This window comes from Cnephaeus nilssonii (genome assembly GCF_951640355.1).
Source record: "Cnephaeus nilssonii genome assembly, chromosome: 4".
NCBI classification, from domain to species: domain Eukaryota; kingdom Metazoa; phylum Chordata; class Mammalia; order Chiroptera; family Vespertilionidae; genus Cnephaeus; species Cnephaeus nilssonii.
In genome coordinates this window covers 79817694-79840369 of record NC_137075.1, presented here as the reverse complement: position 1 = coordinate 79840369, position 22676 = coordinate 79817694, and the positions used below count along the sequence as shown (strand labels likewise).

At 42.1% G+C, this 22676-nt stretch overlaps 1 protein-coding gene across 2 annotated transcripts; it reads right to left on the bottom strand.

Moving 5' to 3' along the window:
• Window positions 1-432: 432 nt before the first annotated feature.
• PPP1R36 (protein phosphatase 1 regulatory subunit 36) lies at window positions 433-22383 on the bottom strand. Of its 2 annotated transcripts, XM_079768236.1 has the most exons (11): window positions 22198-22383; window positions 21405-21466; window positions 15331-15411; window positions 14406-14503; window positions 14243-14309; window positions 11121-11219; window positions 4108-4242; window positions 2064-2106; window positions 1576-1754; window positions 1304-1492; window positions 433-819 (listed from the first exon to the last, which is right to left on the bottom strand). In XM_079768236.1, the coding sequence occupies exons 1-11, from the start codon at window positions 22264-22266 to the stop codon at window positions 633-635; spliced, it is 1209 nt and encodes a 402-aa protein (XP_079624362.1). In that variant the 5' UTR covers window positions 22267-22383; the 3' UTR covers window positions 433-632. The 2 variants fall into 2 exon arrangements, with proteins under 2 accessions (XP_079624362.1, XP_079624363.1); XM_079768237.1 differs by lacking the exon at window positions 11121-11219.
• Between the last annotated feature and the right edge of the window lie 293 nt (window positions 22384-22676).

The following is a 22676-nucleotide window of genomic DNA, read 5'->3' as shown; positions in this document are numbered from 1 at the left end:
TCTGGTCCTTGCAACAGCAAATTCCAATCAGAACACTGTGGTCCCCTCCTCCACCACCCTCCCCACCCCACCCCATCCCCGCCGGGAGTGATTGCTCTTCTGCTCTGTCCTCTCAGGGCACCAGTGTTGACCTCTGTCATCTTCAATATGGTTTTGTGAACAGGCACGTATTTTACTCATCCTTTCTACTACCCAGACCTGGAGGATATGGTCTCCGTCTTGATGATCTTCTCTCTCCACATAACACAACACAAGGCTTTGAAGGGAGCAGGGGCTTAATCTATATTTGTTGTTAAATGAATAAATAAAAGAATTAATGAAACATATATGTTAAAAGGTTTTTAAATGAATCAGATATACTTTATATCTTACTGCCAGTAATAATAGAGCCATAGAAAGAGGTTTAATATTTAAAATATTTAATTTGCCTTTTTATAAAATTTTTTACAAACATATCAAAGACACTTTGTTATAAAGCAAAAATGAACTTAGAAATTAATAAAAAGAATATTTCTTCACTAGTCCACTAGAACACTGGCTAAATGTCCTGATATGTTACTCTAGTCACACAGAAGCCAGGGAGGTAAATAAATGACAAAGCAAACTTAATTACAGAAATGGAATGTACCAGATTACTTAGGGAATGATGTTTGAGAGGACAGTGTTTTCATGACCAAGTCCAGTGTATCCCGAATCCTTACGTTATTTCTTTCTATCAGGAAAGACTGTCTCCCAGGCGATTTCATGTTTTCTTCTGGTTCAAGGGGGAGAAGAGTGTGGGGGTTGAACAGACATCGAGGCTGCCCCAAAATGCCAACTCTGTGAAAAGAATTATTGGTATAACTAAAGCAGTAAGGGCAAAGACTAAAGGTATATGGCTGTGGTTGTGTGTATGTACACACAGCTTTTTTTTTTTTTTTTAAGCATTCCCTGTTTCCCTGAACCACTGTGGTCTTAAATATGGGTCAAAAACTCAGCCCCAAACCAGATTTGGTACGGGTCCTTCCCCCATTTCCCAAAGATGATTCTTCTAATGGAAAAACCTCAGCCTTATAAAGTCTGCTACTCACTTGTCCAAACTAGAACTAGCTTAATGTTCTAGCAATCTTTTCTAGTCTAGGGTGTTCCAAGAGCTACTCTGGAGAGGAAACAGGTGGAAAGGAGCAGGGGTGGGCAGGAAGATGGTGCTTTCATCTTTGTTCAGCTTTTTGGCAGAGGCATGGTGTCTGAGCCCCTGTCCCTCCTGGTCCAACCTAGGAAATGATACTCGGGGCCCTCTCTTCTCTTTCCTTGGGCCACTTACACTGGCATGGGCACAGACTCCATCTTTTCCATGTGCTCTTGCATCTGGGCTGGGAACCTGGTGCTGATTTGATTCTTTTTCTCAAAGATATTCTGAGCTTTTTCTCTGAGAGACGGCAGCAGAGTAGACATGACTGGGGAGCGCATGTGAATGGCTGTTTTAATCGCTGGGCGTTTTGCCATCATTCTCCTATGGGGGTAAAGGTGACATTTAGGTCACATCATTCTATTTTCTAGAAATATCCTTGAGCTTAGAATGTCAAAAGGCCATACCTGAATTGTACAAATGTCATGCGTTTCTTTTCCCCGCCTGATTCTTCATCCTCACGCTTCCTTCGAGGAATATTAAACATATTGGTACGAAAGAGCCTCCCTATTTCTTCCTCAATCTCTGAGAAATGTTGACGTCGGAAAACAATCCAAGCTACATATGCACAGAAAGTATAAAAGGACTACAAGGGAAAACAGGCAAGAATCACAACCCAGAGCTATGATATGAAAAACTCCCACCTATCTATATAAAACTGCTAAATAGATGTAAACCCAGTCAATCCAATTTTTCAACATTCCTAAAAAGCTGTGATAAATTATACATGTACTAACCTTTGTAGGGGGAAAATCAGACCAAAAATATGTAGTTTGTTAGCATCCTTTTGAAAAAGGGCATTCACTATAAATAAGCACCTGGCAAATGGCTATTAGTTATTGCTATACTTCAATTTCACATCCAAGAGAAAAGCCCCCAAGCATAAGTGACTCACCTCAAAGAATTTCCAGTCTTTTTGTGTATTTGATATTTTCTCCCTGCAATATAACAGATCACAACTCTAGGTTGAGAGGGAAGCTCAAATGTTCAGTGAACAAACCCTTATCTTCAAAAGGTCCCTTTGCAGGATCAATACCTGTGGCCCCAAGACTATTTAGGCACATAAATGCTGGCAAGATGCATTGGTAATGAGTCCCAATGTGTTTTTCTCCAACTTCTTAGGTTACCTAGATCAAAACCCCTGGAGTGTTCTATCAAAGGTTAATAAATATAAATTCAGGATAAACAAGCCAAGAAATGTATTCTTCCAAATGCTACTGGTGATGTGAGTGTTGGGTGGAGTGGAAATATGATGAAGAGGCAACATGAGGTGTCAGTAGGTACGGAAATAAAGCAACTAGAGGGTAAGACTAAAATGAAGAAAAAGGAAAAAAAATCAATGGTTATGGTGATTGGGTGCAATAAGAAGTGGAAATATATCATTATGCCATGCAAATATAATCTATGCCATGCGATCAATAGCCTGGGGACAGCAGTGTGCTCTTCCCTCGGAATGAGACACTAGTGACTAATGGGCAGGAAGCTATACAGCATGGAGACGATGGACAAAGGGACGAGTCACATCCCAGGATGGAGCAGGATGGCATGAGATTTCATCACAATACTCAGAACAGAGTGTGACTTAACTTATGAATTGTTTATTTCTTGAATTTTCCATTTAATATTTTCAGACCACAGTTGACCACGAGTAATGAAAACCTCAGAAAGTAAAACCACAGGTAAACTAACGTATAAGCAAAACAAACAAAAAACAACAAAGAAAATGAGCCTGAACTGAAAATATATCAATATAAACAACAATAAACTCAAGTCCTATTTGAGGAAGCCCTCACAGGTGGTGACAGAAGATTTGACTTTGGGTGGTGGGCACTCGGTATAATATACAGATCTTGTAACATAGAAACCCACACCTGAAACCTATATGTTCAGGTCACCCCAATAAATTTAAATAAATGAATAAATAAAGTAGCATAACTAAAGCAAAAAAATAATTAAAAATTTTTAATATGTTTTTATTGCTTCCAGAGAGAGGAAGGGAGAGGGAGAGAGGGATAGAAACCTCAAAGATAAGAAAGAATCATCGATCGGCTGCCTCCTACACGCTCCCTACTGGGCATTCAAGGCTGAAATCCTGGCATGTGTCCTGACTGGGAATCGAACTTCAACCTCCTAGTTCATGGGTGGATGCTGAGCGACACCGGCCGGGCAAGACACTTTAAAATTTTAATTACTGTAGTGTATAAATTGTCATCCTTAGGTAAAAAGGATGACAAACAGGATCACCTCACTAGCTTGTATCCACAACTGTTGTTGCATCAAAACAAGCAGGAAAAGGGCAGGGGACACACCCATCAAACACTGGCCCATCACTCGGTCTCCCTCGAAAGGCAGCCAAGTGGCCTTTGTGTGGCAGCAGGAAGCCTTCCTGGTTGAGAGCAAGATTCCACTAATCTGATATATGCTGAGAGAAAAGACTTTTTGTTGTTGTTAATCCTCACCTGAGGATATTTTTTCCATTGATTTTTTTAGAGAGGGGAAGGGGAGCAAGAGAGAAACACTGACGTGAGAGAGACACATCGACTGGGTTGCTTCTGGCACGTGCCCTGACAGGGGCCAGAGACAAACCTGCAACCGAGGTACATGCCCTTGGCTGGGAATCAAACCCAAGACCCTTTGGTCCCCAGGTTGACGCTCTAACTGGAGCAAACCAGCCAGAACTGAGAGAAAAGATATTTAAACCCAAGCAGTAGATGGTTGTTAAAATATCAGCAGAGATTCTGGGATTCTTCCCATACTTCCTTGGCTTTCTCAAAAGAAACATCACATGTTTTGGGGGCAGAGCCTCAGCTGAGCTCAATTATTCTGTACAACAACAAAAGGAACCTTTCTCCAGGGCACCCGAAGTCACATTTAAGAGTTTTAAGGACGTGGATATTCAAACCAATGGAGATGGAAGGAAATCCTAAGTGTGCACTCACCTCCCGCAGCACATGTGATGCTTATCGGGCATTCCCAAGCCCAGGACAAGGACACAGTACTTCTGCGCCAAGTATTTCTGTGCCGCTTCTAACTTAGTTAAAACCAGTTCCATCTCTTTTTTCTCCACAAGGCCCCTGAAAAGAAAAACGATAATGTGGATTAATTTTGGCAAATACCTACATTCATTAATGAAAAGCCAGAAGTATAAACTATTTTGAAGGACATGCAAGTGAATCCACACATCCGACTTGTCCTTTCATCTATCTTATTCAAGCTGTGGCAGAGGTCCTCAAAGTCCTTTGATATTTATCACTGTCATCAGCATCTCAAATTTATGGTGAATTTTCATTTTTTAAAAATATATATTTTTTTTATTTATTTCAGAGAGGAAAGAGAAGGAGAGAGAGAGAGAGAGAGAGAGAGAAACAGCAATGATGAGAGAGAATCATTGATCGGCTGCCTTCTACACACCCCACACTGGGGATCGAGCCTGCAGCCCAGGCATGTGCCCTGACAGGGAATCAAACCATGACCTCCTACTTCATAGGTCGATTCTCAACCATTGAACCATGTCAGCCGGTTTCACTTTTTTTATAGATTCTTTATACTTTATGCTGTATATCCTTAATTTCATATACAGGCAGTCCTAATTTATTACCTATCTTGGTTTCTGAGGCAGTTAGCAGCCCACTTCCCTGCTGTTTTGCTAAAACATGGAGACTCCCACCTGAGCTTCCCTGGGTTCCTGATGTCACTACTAAGGGTTGGGGCTCAATGTGTGCCTATTCGCACCTCTGTGTTTGCTAAGCAGGCATCTGGGGATTACTACTTTGAAACGTTGGCATTAATTACAATAACCTTTCTTCCCCTTGAAAACATACCCCAGTTTGAACTGAATTGCAAATGAACTTTAAGGCAGCCTGTTCTTAGGTTACAGCATGTCTGAAGCATGTTAGAAGTTTCTGCAATGGATGGACCTTCAGAACATTATGCTAAGTGAATAAGTCAGTCAGAAAAAGCTAAGAGCCATATGGTTTCACTTATACATGGGATATAAAACTGAAACTCATGAGCATAAACAGCAGTGTGGTGGTTGCCAGAGGGAAGGGGATGGGGCGTGAAGGAGGGCCTAAAATAAGGTGACAGGAGAAGATTTAACTTGGGTGTGGGCACACAGTGCAATATACAGATCTTGTAACATAGAAACCCACACATGAAACTTACATGTTCATGTTGACTAATGTCACCCCAATCAACTTAATAAAATAAAATAAAATAAAAAAGTTTTTGCAGTATAGAAGGGAACAATATTGCCCACAATACAGTCCAATGACTACTATGGAAAATGTATCACTAACTTTTTTCTTTAAAAAAAAAATATTTTTATTGATTTCATAGAGGAAGGGAGAGGGAGAGAAACATCAATGATAAGAGAGAATCATCTATCGCCTGCCTTCTGCATGGCCCCTATTAGAGATTGAGCCTGAAACAAGGCATGTGCCCTGACCAGGAATCAAACCAGTGGCCTCTTGGTTCATGGGTCAACGATCAACCATTGAACCATACCAGCCAGGCAGCATTTTTCTTGCCTTTTAATTTTCAGGAAGATTTAAACCAAAGAAATGCACTCTAAACAACAGGGAAAAATCATTGCCTCTTCTGATGTTAATCACTAGGCTAACTACATGAGGCTATGCTGTGGGGGTTTGAGAATAATATGGATAGTTCAAAGCACAAATCATTACCATATGTGATGAGAAGGCCTGTGAGTGGCTGAAATAAAATAGATTTCTGGAATAGACAAATTGGGTTCCAACTTTAAATGCCCAAATTTCCCATAACCCAACACACATCCCCGCAAGCACCCGACAGCCATCACTGTGCCTGCCTGCCTGTGTCCTTCAGTAGTCCTCACCCTCACCATTCACCCCTGCTTTGCCAGAGCTGCCAGTGGCTAATATTCTTTTGTTGTTGTAAACAAAACAAAGCAAACAACAGTCAAGAAAGACCTTGAGACTTTTAGGCCAATGGTTCTCAAGTTTTAATATATGTAAGAATCGCCTGGGGTTACTTATTGAAAGTGCAGTTTCCCAATGCCACCCCCTCTCAAAGATTCGGGCTCAGTAGGTTGGGGTAGAACCTGGCATTTAAAACAAGCCCAGGTATAACCCTCTGGAAAAAAATTTGAAAATAATTTCAAGTGCCATACAATTGATCATAAACTTTGATCCAATAATCTCTCCTGGAATTTTTTTTAATCTTCCAAAATTAGGGAAAAAATCTAATGCATAAAGATATTCAATACAGCCGAAACCAGTTTGGCTCAGTGGATAGAGCGTCGGCCTGCAGACTGAAGGGTTCCGGGTTCAATTCCGGTCAAGGGCATGTACCTTGGTTGCGGGCACATCCCCAGTAGGGGGTGTGCAGGAGGCAGCTGATGGATGTTTCTTTCTCATCGATGTTTCTAACTCTCTCTCCCTCTCGCTTCCTCTCCGTAAAAAATAAATAAAATATATTTAAAAAAAAGAAAGATATTCAATACAGGGGGGTAGGGGATAATTCGGGGATAAGGACACATATGTAATACCTTAATCAATAAAGAAATTTAAAAAAAAGATATTCAATTCAATCATTATTTATCTTTTATCTATCAGAAAAACTAGAAGTTCCCAAAATATATAAAATATATATAGCCAGGTACTTAATATAGCATTTAACTTAATGTGTGACTCCTGTGGAATTTAAGCCAAGCACCAAAGTCTGTACCCTTAACCACTATACCATACTGTCTCTTAGGTAAATCAGTAAGTCAATAACATACATTGGATTGATGAAATGTTATGCCACCATTAAAAATTGTAATTAAGGCCCAGCCAGTGGTTGAGCGTCTACCCATGAACCAGGAGGTCCCTGGTTCGCTTCCCAGACAGGGCACACGCGCGGGTTTTGAGCTCAACCTCCAGTTGGGGGCGTGCAGGAAGCAGCCAACCAATGGTTCTCTCTCTTCATTGATGTTTATATATCTCCCTCTCCCTTCCTCGCTGAAATCAATAATAATATGTTTTTTAAATTATAATTATGAAGACTGTAATAACAAAAAAGACTTATGACATGTTTAAAACTGCATACATTAAAATAACTGCATACATAATTGTGCCTTTGTTCAGAAACTATATGTCTGACGGTGGAGTAGAGGTACAGTGACCACTGAACCAAAGAGGTATCTTAAGACTCAAAAATGAAGCAGGCAAGTCCATTCATTATAATAGAATTTACTCTAGGGTAATTTACTTGCAAGGGACAAAATTGGGGCAGACAGGCAATCCAGTGGTCTAGGTCTGCATAGCGAACTCTGCCATCAGACAGCTATTACAGCCAATATTTTATAGTATAGCTGGACTACTAATGACTGACGAGACGAAGAATGTAGTACAAGCCAGGAACCATATCTCCTGGTGGATACTTGCTTAGAATTGATGCCAACACCTAGTTTGATATTTATCTCGGTTGCTATGTCATTCTGGCCGTTTACTGACAGGAACCTTTATAATTACACTAGAGGCCCAGTGCATGATAGAATCATACACGTGTAGGGTCCCCTACACGCTTTCGCTTTCGATCACGGGGGAGCTGGGTGCCTGTTGGCTGGTGCACCAGGCCTTTCAGAAGCCTCTGCCCTGCCGGAGGCTTCTGAAAGGCCTGGTGCCTGAGCGGACAGGCACCCAGCTCCCCCGCTTTTGATGGTCCGCAGTGGGACATGAGCTCGCTGCCCCAGAGGCCCCTTCTGTGCCGCAGCACAGCCATGGCGCAGACGCTGAGCTCGAGCTGCCGCTGGCAACGCGAGCTCAGCGTCCCGCCGGCCCAATCGGCCACCCTGGCCACCCCGAGTCCAGCCCCCCCGCACCTCCTGGCCAATCGCGGGCCTAGCGAAGGTACGGTCAATTTGCATATTTGTCTATTATTAGGTAGGATTGTGTGAGTTTACAGGACACAGCTAATCATTAACTGAGGCTTTAGTGCTGGTGGAGACTAGTTAGGTCAGAGTTCTCAGCATGGAAACTTGAAGAGAAACAAAAGCAGGGATACAGAGATGGAGTCAGTTTTGTTCACATCAACATCTATCCACTGTAGTTCCTAATTATAAGTGGATGAACTCTGGGAAAGCCAGCAGAGTTGATTGGTAGCAGGTGGTGGGCACTTTGCACAGTGGTTTGAGCAGACTTTGGAGTTAGGTAGACCCGGGTTCTAAGGTCAGCTCCACCAATTACAGGGTATGCCCACTATTTAATCTCTCTGAGCCGTAGTTTCTTCTTCTTGTATGAAATGTGGATAAGGCTTCTTCTTCTGGAAATAGGGGTTTTAATAATCTAAAACCAACAAATGTATCTTTGCTATCCTTCCACCTCCCTTTCTGCTCTTCTCTCACAGTTTGGCCTTTCTTCCAAGTGCCAAGCACTAGGTTAAGATAAATACGCATTATTACTCTGTGAAGTAGGTACTATTATTATCCCTATGTTATATCTAACTAGTTCGATTAAAATCAATTTTTTTCCTTAAAGTTATTTATGTCCACATATCTCAATGCAATCTATATTTATTTCTATTATAATAAGTAAAGCAACAGACTACTGTAAGCCTGAAAATGAAGTTACCATAATTTTTTTAGAATCACACCAGAGAATCAATGATTTTAAGTCTTATTTGTTTATTTGAGAATATGCTTATTAAAGCTGGGGACAGTAAAACAGAGGAAGATCTTAAGCCAAAAGAGGCAAGATCATAGCAACAGGAGGAGCCAGGCGGAGCTGCCCTGACCCTTTGGAAACGTGAGGAAGGTTGAGCCTCGGCGAGGCTGCCTTGGCTTTTTGGAAGGAAAGTCACGGAGGTGAAAAAAGTGAGCCAGCTGGGCTGAATGGACTCAGGAAACAAGTTATAGAGGCAAAGGAAGGGCCCTTGGAGACAGGTTCAGGGGGTTAGCCCAGGTGAGTTGTTGCTGCCCACTGCTCCCCTGCTTGCAAGTCTCCTGAGAACCCTTGGATCTTAGGAGAAAGAAAGCAAAAATACACACCTGAGAAAAGAAGGTTGGGGGAAGGCACGGGCATGCTCAAAAGAGAATGCACTTGTTTGTTTGTGTGTGTGTGTTGTTTTTCTTTATCATTCTGTAACTGATTCCTTCTAAGAAAGTCTACCTTATACCACTGTGTTCTCATAAGTTTTAAAATAACTAAGGAACCTTTCTTCTGTTATCTATTTCCATAAATTAAGAAATTAAACAAATATCTGCTAGATTAGTAATATTCCTCAGAATTAGGAGAGGAAACACCTTACAACATATAAGCTAACATGACACCAAAGTCCAGCGAGTTTCTTTTTGGGAATAGTAAGACGCCTCAAACATTCTGAGCCCACAGTCGGCTTGAGCCCCTTTGCTGGCTCCCACAGGAGCACTTTATGATCTCTGGATGCCCTGCTCTGAAAAGCAGATCTGAAATAACATGGATGTTGCATATTATGATGGCTTAAATGGAGCAGCAGTGTGAATTATTTATTTGGTTCTTTACAAAACTGCTGTCCAGATATATTTATCTATCCATAAAATCAGACTGCTTGGTTGTATACAAGGATTTTGCATTTTGAAAACATTCTGCAGCAATAGGTTAATGACTCTACCAGCATTCCTAACAGCTAAATCACTGGGTTGGTTCCACATGCACTGGCAAAGGGCAGGCTGGGCACTTGGAAAGTTCCATGGGTTTTGAAAGGTCACCAAGCCTGAGAGGCATTGTTCTGCTCTGGACTCTGAGTTCCAGATTCTTTCCCTGTGTGTTGCTCTGAGTCACCTTTGTCTAAAGCAGTTAAATTCTTCACATGCAGCCTAAGAAATTTTGTGAGTTTTTTTTTCCTGTGATATGAAATATTATTTTGGTTAAATCTGTTAAATTTTTAAAATATATTTTATTGATTTTTTACAGAGAGGAAGGGAGAGGGATAGAGTTAGAAACATGGATGAGAGAGAAACATTGATCAGCTGCCTCCTGCACACTCCCTACTGGGTATGTGCCTGCAACCAAGGTACATGCCCTTGACCGGAATCGAACCTGGGACCCTTGAGTCCGCAGGCCAATGCTCTGACCACTGAACCAAACCGGTTAGGGCTAAATCTGTTAAATTTTTAAATGCTTAGTTTTTTACTAGACACTTACAAACCTTTTGGCAAGAACTTTGTAAACATAAAAAAGCATACACATAATATCTATATCTATACTGTCCAATATGGTATCCATGAAGCTACATGTGGCTATAGAAAACTTACTGTGGTTAATCTAAATTGAGATATGTTTTAAGTATAAAGTAGGTACCAAATTTCAAAGACTTACTAAAAAAAAATAGTAAATCATTTCATCGATAACTACCTAATGTTTACTGCATATTATAATGATAATATTTTTGGGTCATTGGGTTAAATAAAATATATTAAAATTAATTTCACTTGTATGTTTTTACATTTTAAAAATATGGCTACTAGAGCCCTAGCCAGTTTGGCTCAGTGGCTAGAGTGTCAGCCTGCAGACTGAAGGGTCCTGGGTTCAATTCCAGTAAAGGGCACATTCCTGGATTGCGGGCTTGATCACCAGTGGGGGGCATGCAGGAGGCAGCTGATCAATGATTTTTTCTCATCATTGATGTTTCTATCTCTCTCTTCCTCTCTGAAATCAATAAAAATATGTTTTAAAAAATAAAAATATGGCTACTAGAAACTTTTAATTGCATATGTGGCTCTAATTATATTCCTATTGGGCAGTGCTGATCTATATTATTTGGAATATTTTTTTTCACCAGAATACCCATTGGGTGAGTTATTCAGTGAACTTTAAAAACTGGTGAACTCTTCTCATGTAAAATGTTTTAGTTTACTACAAAGATTTAAAATTTTCCATCACCTCTTCACCACAGACAAAAGTTCATTTTAATACTGGTAAAACTCTAAAGCACATTACAAAATTCTGCTTACACCATATAGCTTTTGGGCTGCTTTTCCAGTGAGCTTTTTTCCAAGTAATGAGATAAATAGTACAATAATGCCATGAGGAAATGATCAAGATTCTTATTCCTATGGGAGATGAAAATAAAAGATATTAATTCTAACATATTTCAAACATAAGTTTCTCAAAAAAAAATATGAACACAGCTTAATAAGTAGAAATACATGTTATATCTACCATACAATTACTTTTCCATTTAAAATTCTATTAAATGTAAGAAATCTATTGAAGATGTAAGAAATCTGATTTTTTCAAATAAGGCTTTTTGGAAGGTCAGACATGAAATTATAACTCTGCTAATTGACAACTTAAATTGATGCTTTGCTTATCAATTATTTTTAAATTTTAAAAAGTTTTTATTATACAAGTAATATTTTCCCATTGTTTTTTTAAAAAAAAGATACACAAATATAGCAAGTAAAAAGTTCTCTCAAAAAAAACCAAAACAAGTTCTCTCCTCTTACCCCTCTGTCACCATCCTATTCAAGTTTGTTAGGAATCCTTATCTGTAGAGAGCGCCTGGGAAGGCACCTGGGCATTTCTTTAAACTGTCAGCTGAATCCAGGGCGGTAGGCAAAGCCACGTGCTGGAAACACGTTCTGCCAAAAGGCAGAAGTGTTGTCAGCTTGACCTTCATTTCTGCCCAGGTGCCAGGGAGTGGGTTTTATTATTTAAATCCAGCAAAGCACCAGGAACGAATAGGACTCTATGACTCGGGCCCACCCAAGAATGCAAATAATCTCCTTTGTCTTGACTTTTAAGTAAAACTTCCTGGTATTTGGGGGTATAAAATAAACACGCTGTATGGGCTCTGGGTCACTGTCTCTCCATCAGAATAGGGCAGCGGTCCCACCCGGTCCCAGCTTTTTCCTTCCATCTGTGTCTGTCTCTTTCATTTTTCTCAATCCCCAGCCGCCCCTACTCAGGAACTAGACCGCTCTCTAGCTGTGCTGGACATGGAAAAGAGAGAAATATTGACACTTCCCTAACTTTCTAAAGCAAGCATGTCAAACTCAAAGGCTAAGACGGGCCAAATAAACAAGGTTTAAGTTTATGTGAGCGTTAAAAAAACAAAAGCTTCAATGTTCATAGAAACGTAAGTTTATTTTGATAGAGACATGTTCAATACAAAGGGCTGAAATAAATGAATAATCGTTAAAATAAAATAATACAACATTTTAATAAAAATTAATATTTTTTCTTGAACATTAACTTACCAGACTCTTAATAACTGCACAAATTAATAAGCGTAACACAAATAAACCTATTTTTCTTGTTCTCCAAAAGCAAAATATTTCCTGTTGCGCACACCAAACAAGTCAGTACAAGACTAATGATGTAGCAATCAGCTGCTAAAATATTCACTGCTAGTATTAGTGGAGAGAAATGGTGCACCAGCGTGTAAGGCGTGTAAGAGAAATGAATGCAACACGATTATAGTAATCAGTCATTAGTGAACAGTGTAGGTAGTTCGTTATTAATATTTATGTATAACAGGACAGTGTAAAAATTAAGTTACAAAATTTTTATTGAAACGTTTCTTACATACCGTTATATTGTCTGGGCCATAAAAATACTCATTGTGCGGCCCGTGGGTCACAAGTTTGACATGCTTGTTCTAAAGCATAAACAATCACATCTATACCAATACAAATACATATGCATAAATATGCCTTAATATTTTTGTAACAAACAGGCTAATGCTATACACACAAATTTTTACAACTTATTTTTGTCACTTGCATCTGTGTAGCAAGGACCTCTTTTCACAATACTATGTATAGATTTTCCTCACTTTTTTTTTTAATTTTTATTGTTGAAAGTATTACATATGTCCCCCCTTTCCCCCATTAAACCCTTCTAGCCCACCCCCATCCTCACTCTTTTAAACAGCTGAATCAAGTATTCTATGTCTCAAAATTTATGTAATTAGCTCTCTATTGATGGATATTTAGGTCTTTAGAAAATATTATAAATATGCCCTGGGTGGGTGGCTCAGTTAGCTGGAGTGTCATCCCATACACCAAAAGGGTTGTGGGTTCCATTCCCCGTCAGGGCACATAGCTAGGTTGTGGGTTCAATGCCTGGTCAGGGCGTGTACAAGAGGCAACCAATCAATGTTTTTCTCTCACATTGATGTTTCTCTTTCTCTCTCCCTTCCTTTCTCTCTAGAATCAATGAGAAAGCATATCCTTGGGTGAGGATTAAAAATATATATATTATAGACATTACTGCAGTGATTTTGCAAGTAACCATAGCTCTGGGTAACTTGCTAGGTGAAATTGCTAGGGCACACTATATATGCATATTAAAGTTTCATAAGTCTTGCTCTCCAAAAAGATTGCACTGATTTCCAATCCTTTCTCATTTGTTTTTATACTAGAAGTCACTGTTTTCTTTCTAAATATTCTTACAAGACTTTTACTGCCTCCTTTCCAACCCCAAATGGGCATGTTTTCCTTAACTATATCTTGAGAGCTGGATGAAGGTAAGCATTGCAGATTTTCCCCAGGATATTAATAACTACCTGTCTTGGGTTGGGTCCTCCCAGAAACCAACCCTGAGACAGAAAGATTTGAGAGTAAGTAGTTTACTTGGGAAGAGCAACTCAGGAAACATCAGCATATTCATCTACCAATATGCTCTCCGCATCCCTTGCCCTGAGACTTTATTGTGGGCTCCTATGACTTCTGGTGTCCTCTCTTTGGCCTGGTTCCTGAGAGGATGGCATGCATAGAGCCAGCCCCATGGCCTTTCTCCAAAAATCAGATTTGTCATCATTTATCAGATATAATCCTATATAATAAAAGCATAATATGCTAATTAGACAAGACAGCCGAATGACCTTCCGGACGAAGCCAGGGCTTCGAGGGAAGCCCAGGACCCGGGTCCCTGCCGGCAGCCAGAGAGAAGCCAGCCCGGGTCCCAGGTGCCTGCTGGAGGGAAACCCGGGTCCCAGTTGCCAGAGGGAAGCTGGTGCCAGCAGCTGGGGGAAGGAAGGCTTACTCTTGCATGCATTTTGTGCATCGGGCCTCTAGTTACTTTATAATGAAGGATAAAAGATCTAAAATGTCTCACAAGCATTACATACCTCATAAATGTTGTAAAAGAACAGATCCGCTGCATCTCACTCTCTTGTAGTAAAAGCAAAGCAACAACTAAAAAAGAGAAGATGGACAATTGAAAGAAGAACAAAGAGCTGCCTTAGAGGTTGACACCAGATAAGACATAAGGATGAGGAAGCAGTTACTCACATTTAACATCATTCAGTGTAACGTTGCCCTGCTGACCTCGTTTCTCTAAGGCTTGAAGTGACTTAGCCTCTCTTGAAGCAAGTCTTTTATCTGTCAACCTGTTTTAGAATATAACAGTCTCCAGTAGTGCTTTGAAAGGTTTTAGTTGATTTTAATCTATCCTGAGGTACATGAGGCTTTTACTATTAAGTATCAAGAGCCTAATTCTCAAGCTTGGTTTTGTTTAAGGTAAGATTATTTTCAGATTTAAAAAAAGCTAAAAGTTGCCCAGCCGATGTGGCTCAGTGGTTGAATGTCAACCCATGAACCAGGAGGTCATGGTTCGATTCCCAGTCAGGCACATACCAGGTTGCCGGCTCCATCCCCAGTAGGGGGCATGCAGGAGGCAGCCAATCAATGATTCTCTCTCACTATTGATGTTTATATCTCTTTCCCTTCCTCTCTCTGAAATCAATAAAAACATATTTTTAAAAATAAAATAAAAAGTGCCCTAACCGGTTTGGCTCAATAGGTAAAGAGTCGGCCTGCTGACTCAAGGGTCCCAGGTTCGATTCTGGTCAAGGGCATGTACCTTTCTTGAGGGCACATATCCAGTAGGGAGTGTGCAGGAGGCAGCTGATGGATGTTTCTCTCTCATCCATGTTTCTAACTCTCTATCCCTCTCCCTTCCTCTCTGTAAAAAAATCAATAAAATGTATTTTAAAAAATAATAATAAAATAAAATAAAAAGCTAGGCAAATTATTACAGGTATACATTTATAGGAACTATTGTAACTCCCACCATAATTATGAAATAGTGCATGCTCTTTACTTGATGGGTATTTGCATTTCAGTGTAGGAGAAGGGGAGTGACATTTCCTTCAGGTTTGCAAAGGCTTAACCCATTCTGCTGAGAAGTGCTATGAAGGTTGGGAAATTAAGATACCTGTCTGAAGCATCAATTTCAGCAAAGTGAACAGCTTTGCCTCTCCTTCCTTTTTCCTTGGGTTCTACTGCAGGTGTAAAACTGTGATAGAAATGAGAAAATTAGGAACTTAAGCTTTTCCCAGGGGAAAATAATCATATCATGGCCATAGCTTATGTAACCTTAGGACTAGGATATGTTATGAGTGGGCCTAAAGGGAATTTGAGGCACAGCAGTACTCAACTTATGCATTTACATATGGAACAATCATCTAGAAAAATATTAAAATTTCAATCTTTATATTCAGCCTCTACATATCTGCACCTTCAAAATACTGTAATACACAAAACATTTCCATATGAAAATGTAGCAACTTAACAAGAAACAAAACTCATGATAAGTTTGGAGGAATGTTTTAATTTATTGAGTACCCTTTTCTCAGTTTCATCCATACAATTCAAAGTTTCTTGCCTTATTAGTTTGCTTGAGATAATTTGAGACTGGAGAGCCCTAAAATAAAAAAATTTTGAAAAAATACATTTGCGACTATCATGTATATCAAGCCTATGAACTAAGTCAAACAAACTTAGAATTATAAAATAAAAATTTTGGAGTTAGAGGACATCTACAAGGTCATCTAGTACATGGCTGTCACTGATGGAGAGGACAAAGGTGCAGGAAGCTGACCCAACTCTCATGGTTTGAAATGTGTGGTAGGCAGTGCCTGCCCTTAGCCAATAGTCGGCATTTACTGCTAAATCTCTAGTCTTTATTCTCTGACCTCTGGACATGCCTTCCCCACTTCACACTTGTCCCGGGTGGCTTTCCAGCTGACCGAAGTCATTCTCTAGCTCCCTGAAGAAACAGATTTCTTTGTGAGTGCCCTGCCTAGCTCTAAAGGCAGCCTATGCTCTCAGTGCAGTTGGAATCACTAAAAACCATCACTAGTAATCATTTGTTTTCGTCCTTTGAACTGAACCTGATTGACTCCTAAACCCCAGTCTGAGGTAGTTCTGTACCCTCCTACGGCCTCCGCAGCCTCCCCCTCAACCTGACAACCCATTTAGAATCCGGTCCTTTCACAACTGCATTTTGTTAATGTGTTTTCCTAATATTACACAATAATCACGTTGCTTCCCTTTGCCCTGAAATAAATGAGAGAAAAAATCATATTTTCCCTGTAGAACCCGTCACTAAAATGCAGAGGGCTGGCCCACTCTTGGCTTCCATACAAGTTGGAGCGCGTCAGTGATGAGTTAGTAGTCTTCTCTTAGGCCATAAAGATAAACAAGAGCAGTTCAAGGCTTCTGGAGGTGTAGTTTCCTCTGCTGGGTGTCCTCAGAGGAGTCAATGACTTTGGCAAAGACTCACACAGGCTGCTGGTTCTCTCCCGGCTGGGAGGAGGGGCACTTGAGACAAGAGGGATAGGAGTGCAGACACTGTGTCAGAGAGAAGCATGCCTCAGGGGCCAACCTAGATGTGGCCTGTGGATAAAGGTATTCCCTCTTTAACAAATAAGAAATGGGCATGCATGCTGACGAATTATGCAACACCATCTACACTGAGTGGCCAGATTATTATGATCTCTGAACGCATAATAATCTGGCCACTCAGTGTATATCCTATATAATAAAAGGCTAATATACAAATTGTCCCCTTGACCAGGAGTTCGACCAGCAGGCAGGCCGGCCAACCACCCATGTCACCTCCCCCTGGCCAGGCTGGCAGGACCCCACCCATGCATGAATTCATGCACTGGGCCTCTAATATATATATATTTCCCCCCCCCCTAAGATGTAGTTCTAATCACAGGCTACTTCCCTGCTTAAAACCCTTTGATGGCTCCCCCGAATCCTCTGCATACACACACACACACACACACACACACACACACACACACACACACACTGTGTGGCCAGAATAGTATGTGTTCAGAGATCATAATAATCTGGCCACTCAGTGTATTCCTCACAAGGCATTATTATTTCATCTTATAGATGAGAGACTGATATTAGCAGAACTAAGTAACTTGACAACTTGACTGATACCTAGTAAGCAGGAGAGCTAGGAAATGAACGCAGGTCTCCCTGCAAACCACTCTTTACTGTCTCTTCCTTGACTGCCTGTTAAGAAATAAAGACCACTCTTTCCCTGTCCGTTACTGTGTATCCATTTCCTGCATGGAGGTTATGGGTGTCCTGTTGTATTCTGATAGGTATCTCCCTCAGAATATAATCTGAAAAGGTAAGGCAAGCTCTGCCGGTGAAGAGGGTGCTAGGTCTTCTCTGAAGGGTAAGACTTCCTTGGTCATTGATCCAGGAAAGAGGCCAGGAAATGCAAGGTGGGGAAGAGGTTGGGGAACCTCTTCTCCTGATTTGAACTTGAGAATACCTAGAAGTCTGCAAACTCTTGTTGGCTAGCAGGTGTAAAAGGTGGCCTGCCCCAGGTGGAAGGAGACTTATACCAAGGAAAAGATTTCCAGATAGAATGTGAATGCCCCTTAGACCAAGCTGTTACTTTGCAAAGCAAATTATCTGGGTTTACGAAACTCCAAAATTCCCTCCTCGCTTCTGGCTGCTCTTTCTTAAGTCTCTGAAAGCCCCCTTTCCCAATTATGTCCCCTAAATTGAGGGCCTATCTTAGGGTTCCATTTGGTTACTCTCTTCAATTCCTCTGAGTAATTTCATCTACTCAATTAATACCAATAACTCACAACTTTATATTTACGGTCCGGATCTTTCTGCAGACATATAAACTGCCTATTGGACACCTTTGCTTGGGCATCCTACAGACACCTCAGACTCAGTATGTCCAAACTGAATTCATTCCCCTTTAACTTGTATTCACTATTGCTATTTCCCCCATCTCAGCAAAAAAGTGCCACCACCTGCCCCGGTGTCCAAGGCAGAAAATGTGTCATCCTTAATTCCTCTATCATTCTTAAGCCCTCACAGTCCACTAATCATTCAATTCTTCAATATCTTTTCAATCTCTCTACTTCCCTCTCTTCCCTCTGCTACCATCTTAATTTTAGCCAGCATCATCTATCAACTAAGTTTCTGCAACTGGTTGTTGCTTTTTTAATCCTCACCTGAGGATTTATTTTTAAATTGACTTTTAGAGAGAATGGAAGGGAGGGAGAGAGGGAGGGAGACATCTATATGAGAGAGACACATCTATCGGTTGCCTCCCACATGAGCCCTAACTGTGGAGCTGGGGATGCTGAAACCCAGGTACGTGCCCTTGACCAGGAACGGAACCTGAGATCCTTTGGTGTTCAAAACGATGCTCTAACCACTTAGCACACCAGTCAGGGCAATTGCTTCTTTTTCTAATTTTTTTTAAAATGTTTTTTTTTACTGATTTTATTGAGGAAGGGAGAGGGAGAAAGAAACATAGATGTGAAACATCAGTTGGTTGCCTCCAGTACAAGCCCTGACTGGAGATGAAACCCGAAACCTGGACATGTGCCCTGACCGGGAATGGAACCAGCAACCTTTCGGTGTATGGGATGATGTTCAACCAACTGAGCCATGCTGGCTGGGCTGCAATTGCTTCTTTATTGATCTCCCTGCCTCCAGTCTTGTCTCCCTCCAAACTATTTTCCATACTGCAGGCTGAGTCACTTTCCTAAGATGTAGTTCTAATCACAGGCTACTTCCCTGCTTAAAACCCTTTGATGGCTCCCCCGAATCCTCTGAACAAATTTCAACTTCCTCAGCATGGTATGCAAGACCTTTCAAGATCTTGCCTTGGTCTCCTCTCTCTCTTAACACTTGGAACTCTATACCCAGCCTGCTGAACTACCTGCAGTCCCAAACATGTCCCATGCCCTCTCAAGAATGGGCTTTTGCACGTTCCTTCTGCCTAGAATGCACTCTCCTCCTCCCCAACCCAATCTCCCTTTGCCTTGTCAACTCCTGCCCCTTCTCAGACCTGGGCTTGGCTAGCCCCGCCCCCAGGAAGCCTTCCTTTGATTCGTCTAATCTTTCTTCCTCTTTGGCTAGCTCTAGACGGTCTTTGACTTTCCATTCTCCTGCAAGTCATCTCCTCCTCCCCTCCTTGGTTTGCTGCATCACTGTCTTGTCTCCCTAGTTCTAATCTCACCCCTCCATGCTACCGTGGGAGAGGGCTAGAGCAGAGATGCAGTGCCGTCCTGTACGCTCAGCAGAGACCTGTGGAGCAACACCAAACAGAACTAAGTCTGAGAGCAGTGACCTTCTGCCTCTGCTGCACCTGCCCTTATCACTGCCCCTCTCAACCTCCTCTGCCTCTGCCCTGTCTCAGCACCGTGCACTGGGGTGGCCTGTCTCTGCAGCACTGCCTTTTTTGTTCAGCATTGTGCATGTAATCCCCCTTTCAAAGCAACCATCCCATGTATATTCTCCAAAATTAGTGGAAATCAATCAAGCTATTTTCAAATAATAATCTGGTAATAAATGAAAAGAAACTTTCATATATGAATATTTTATGAATAAGGACGTCGGTATAAAACTGCTATCTGTAATTTATTAGTAGGCTTGTATGGAAAATAAGATAATTAGTTTTTAAAAATAATACTAATTCTGCCCTAGCCAGTTTGGCTCAGTGGATAGAGTGTCAGCCTGTGGATTGAAGGATGCTCCATCTCTGGTGCCGGTCGGGGTGCGTGTGGGAGACAACAAATCGATGTGTCTCTCTCACATCAGTGTTTCTCTCTCTCTCTGTCTCTCTCCCTCCCTCCCACTCTCTCAAAAATTCAGTGAAAAAATATCCTCAGGTGAGGACTAATAAAACATTAAAAAAACTAATTCTTATATGAGAATTAGTTAAAAAATACTACAAATTTATTTCATTTATAAAGAAGGTCAGTAAGAAGAGAGGATTGAGATGGCCTTTAAATATATATGAAGTTTGCCCAGCCGGTATGGCTCAGAGGTTGAGTGTCAACCTATGAACCAGGAGGTCCCTGGTTCCTGGTCAGGGTACATGCCCTAGTTGTGAGCTCGATTCCCAGTAAGGGGTGTGCAGGAGGCAGCCAATCAATGATTCTCTCTCATCATTGATGTTTCTATCTCCCTCTTCCCTTCCTCTCTGAAATCAATAAAAATATACATTAAAGTAAATAAATATATGAAGTTTGAAACAAAATGTTGGCACTTAAATATTTATATCTACATGTACTTGTGCTTTAAAAATGGATTTTTGTCTGTCTAATCCCAAAGCTATCTTGATGTCTTTCTCATTGTCTATCTCACACTCACTGAGTATGATGTTTCAGGAGCTACTCAACAAAAATTTTCTGAGATAATCTGAGAACAAACTGAAATCACTGCTTTGGAAATGACTGATTACTCAAATCTTGGAATACATACTCAATGAAATATAAACTTTTGATTATGATTCTAATGTACTGTTTTTATCCTTTAAATTGTTTACTTAACACTAAATATAATGTAACTATAAGTTACATCTGCTTAGCCAGCTCCTTTCCTGGCCTCCAGCCTCATTTGTGCAACAGTCTAAAACACGTATCCATGTGAACATGTCATAGCACCCTCAAACACATCACAATTTTACCTCTTTCAGTCTGCGTATGGGTATTGGGCAATCCCAGCCACCCAATTACTCAAACCAGATATCTGGGGGCCAATCTAAACACCTAATTCTCCCTCTCCCTTCACACCCAGGTACCACATTCTATCAATTCTACCCAAATATCTTTTAAATATTTCTTAGTGCTGCACCCTTCTCTTCATTGCTACCAACATGGACTTAGTCCTGACTCTGTTTCTACCTGTGAGACTATTTGTAATCCTCCTACAGCTAACCTTCTAATGGATCCCCTGCCTCTAGTCTTCCTGTGCTTGAATCTAATTGGTTTATTGAAAAATAAATATTTGGTGAATGTCTATTTTGTGAAGTTCTGTAAATGGCTCTACAGTCAGGATGATGAGTAAGATAGTTCCTACCACTGAACGGGTTTACATTGGTGGGAATTTCAGCAGATATTTATTTTATTCTCTATACCCTTTTGTATTGTTTGAATATTTTTTTTTTACTCCAAGCACATGTAATTTTTATAAAAGCTACAATCAAATTGTATTAAAATTTACCTTCTGAATTCAAGAGTTTTGCTTTCATCTCTCCAGTACCACATGCCTAATCGTAATCCCATCTGTTGTAAAATAAAATGATTAGCAGCAAAAACAATTACAAGTTCAATTTACAATCCACATGTCACAATAAACATTTAACAGTAGTTCCCATTAGTTGCTCTATGTAGAATCTTCAAGTGGGGTGTGTGTGTGTGTGTGTGTGTGTGTGTGTGTGTTTTACTTGAAGTGTGGATTTTCTCCTTCCGGCTTGTTTTAATGTGGTTTCAATAGGAAGGAGGGAAGTTGCAGAGCTGAGCCTGCACCACCTCAAGGCCCCTCTCAGCAATCCACCGATTAACTGGGGTTCGGACCACAGTGCACTGATGCCGGGACAGCCTCGAACGTGCGCGGGAGTGAGACACACGCCAGGAGGAGCCGGCCCGGACCCTGGCCGCCCTCCCGAGGAAGCCAGCCAAGTCAGGGGCCCCGTTCAGCCCCGGTAGCTGCCGCCCCTCGGCCTCCCGCTCCGGCCCCGGCCCCGGGCCGGCCTGGGCCCCGCAGCAGGGCTCTGGGTGTTGGCGGCGGCGGGGTGGCGCTCTCACACACGCCAGGATCTGCGCGGGGAGCCCGGGCCCGCTCTGGCCGTTTGCCGGATCCGCAGGCACCGCGCCCGCCGCTCCGGAGTCCGCTCGCCCGGGGCCGAGGGGCGGGCCGCTGGGAGGAGGCGGAGGCGGAGGGCGCGGGCCGGGCCGGGCGCGGGCGGCGGGGCGGCCTCCACGCCGCCGGGAGGGGCGGCCCGGGCTGCACTTACTTCGTGCCGCAGCACTCCCTGCGCGTCCAAACGCTTCTTCTTCGGCAGCTCCTCCCGCACCTGAGACATGGCCTCATTCTGTCCGCCTCTGGCGTCGCCGGGCAACCGGCGGGAAGGCGGGCGGGCGCGGGGCGGGACCCTGCTTCCGCCGCGGGCGGGGGCAGCCGCCGCGGGTCCCGGCGCCGCGGCCCGGGCGTGGCTGGGCCCCCTAACGTCAGCCTCTCCTGTGAGGCTTCACTGGCGTGTCCACAGCCAAGCTGCGGGGCCGGGGCGGGGGTGCGCGGGGGGGGGAGGTCGGGGGGATTGTATTCCTTCACTTTACTGCATTATGTGTAATCGGAATAACCAGACTCACTTCCACTTCTCTTTGTTCCAAACTTCAAGTTCAAACCCAGGGGGGCCAGGCGGGTTTGGGGCGGCGGGAGGAGAAGGGTGCGGTGTGGGGTGGGGGTGGGGGGGTGGGAGGGAGGGATGAGGGG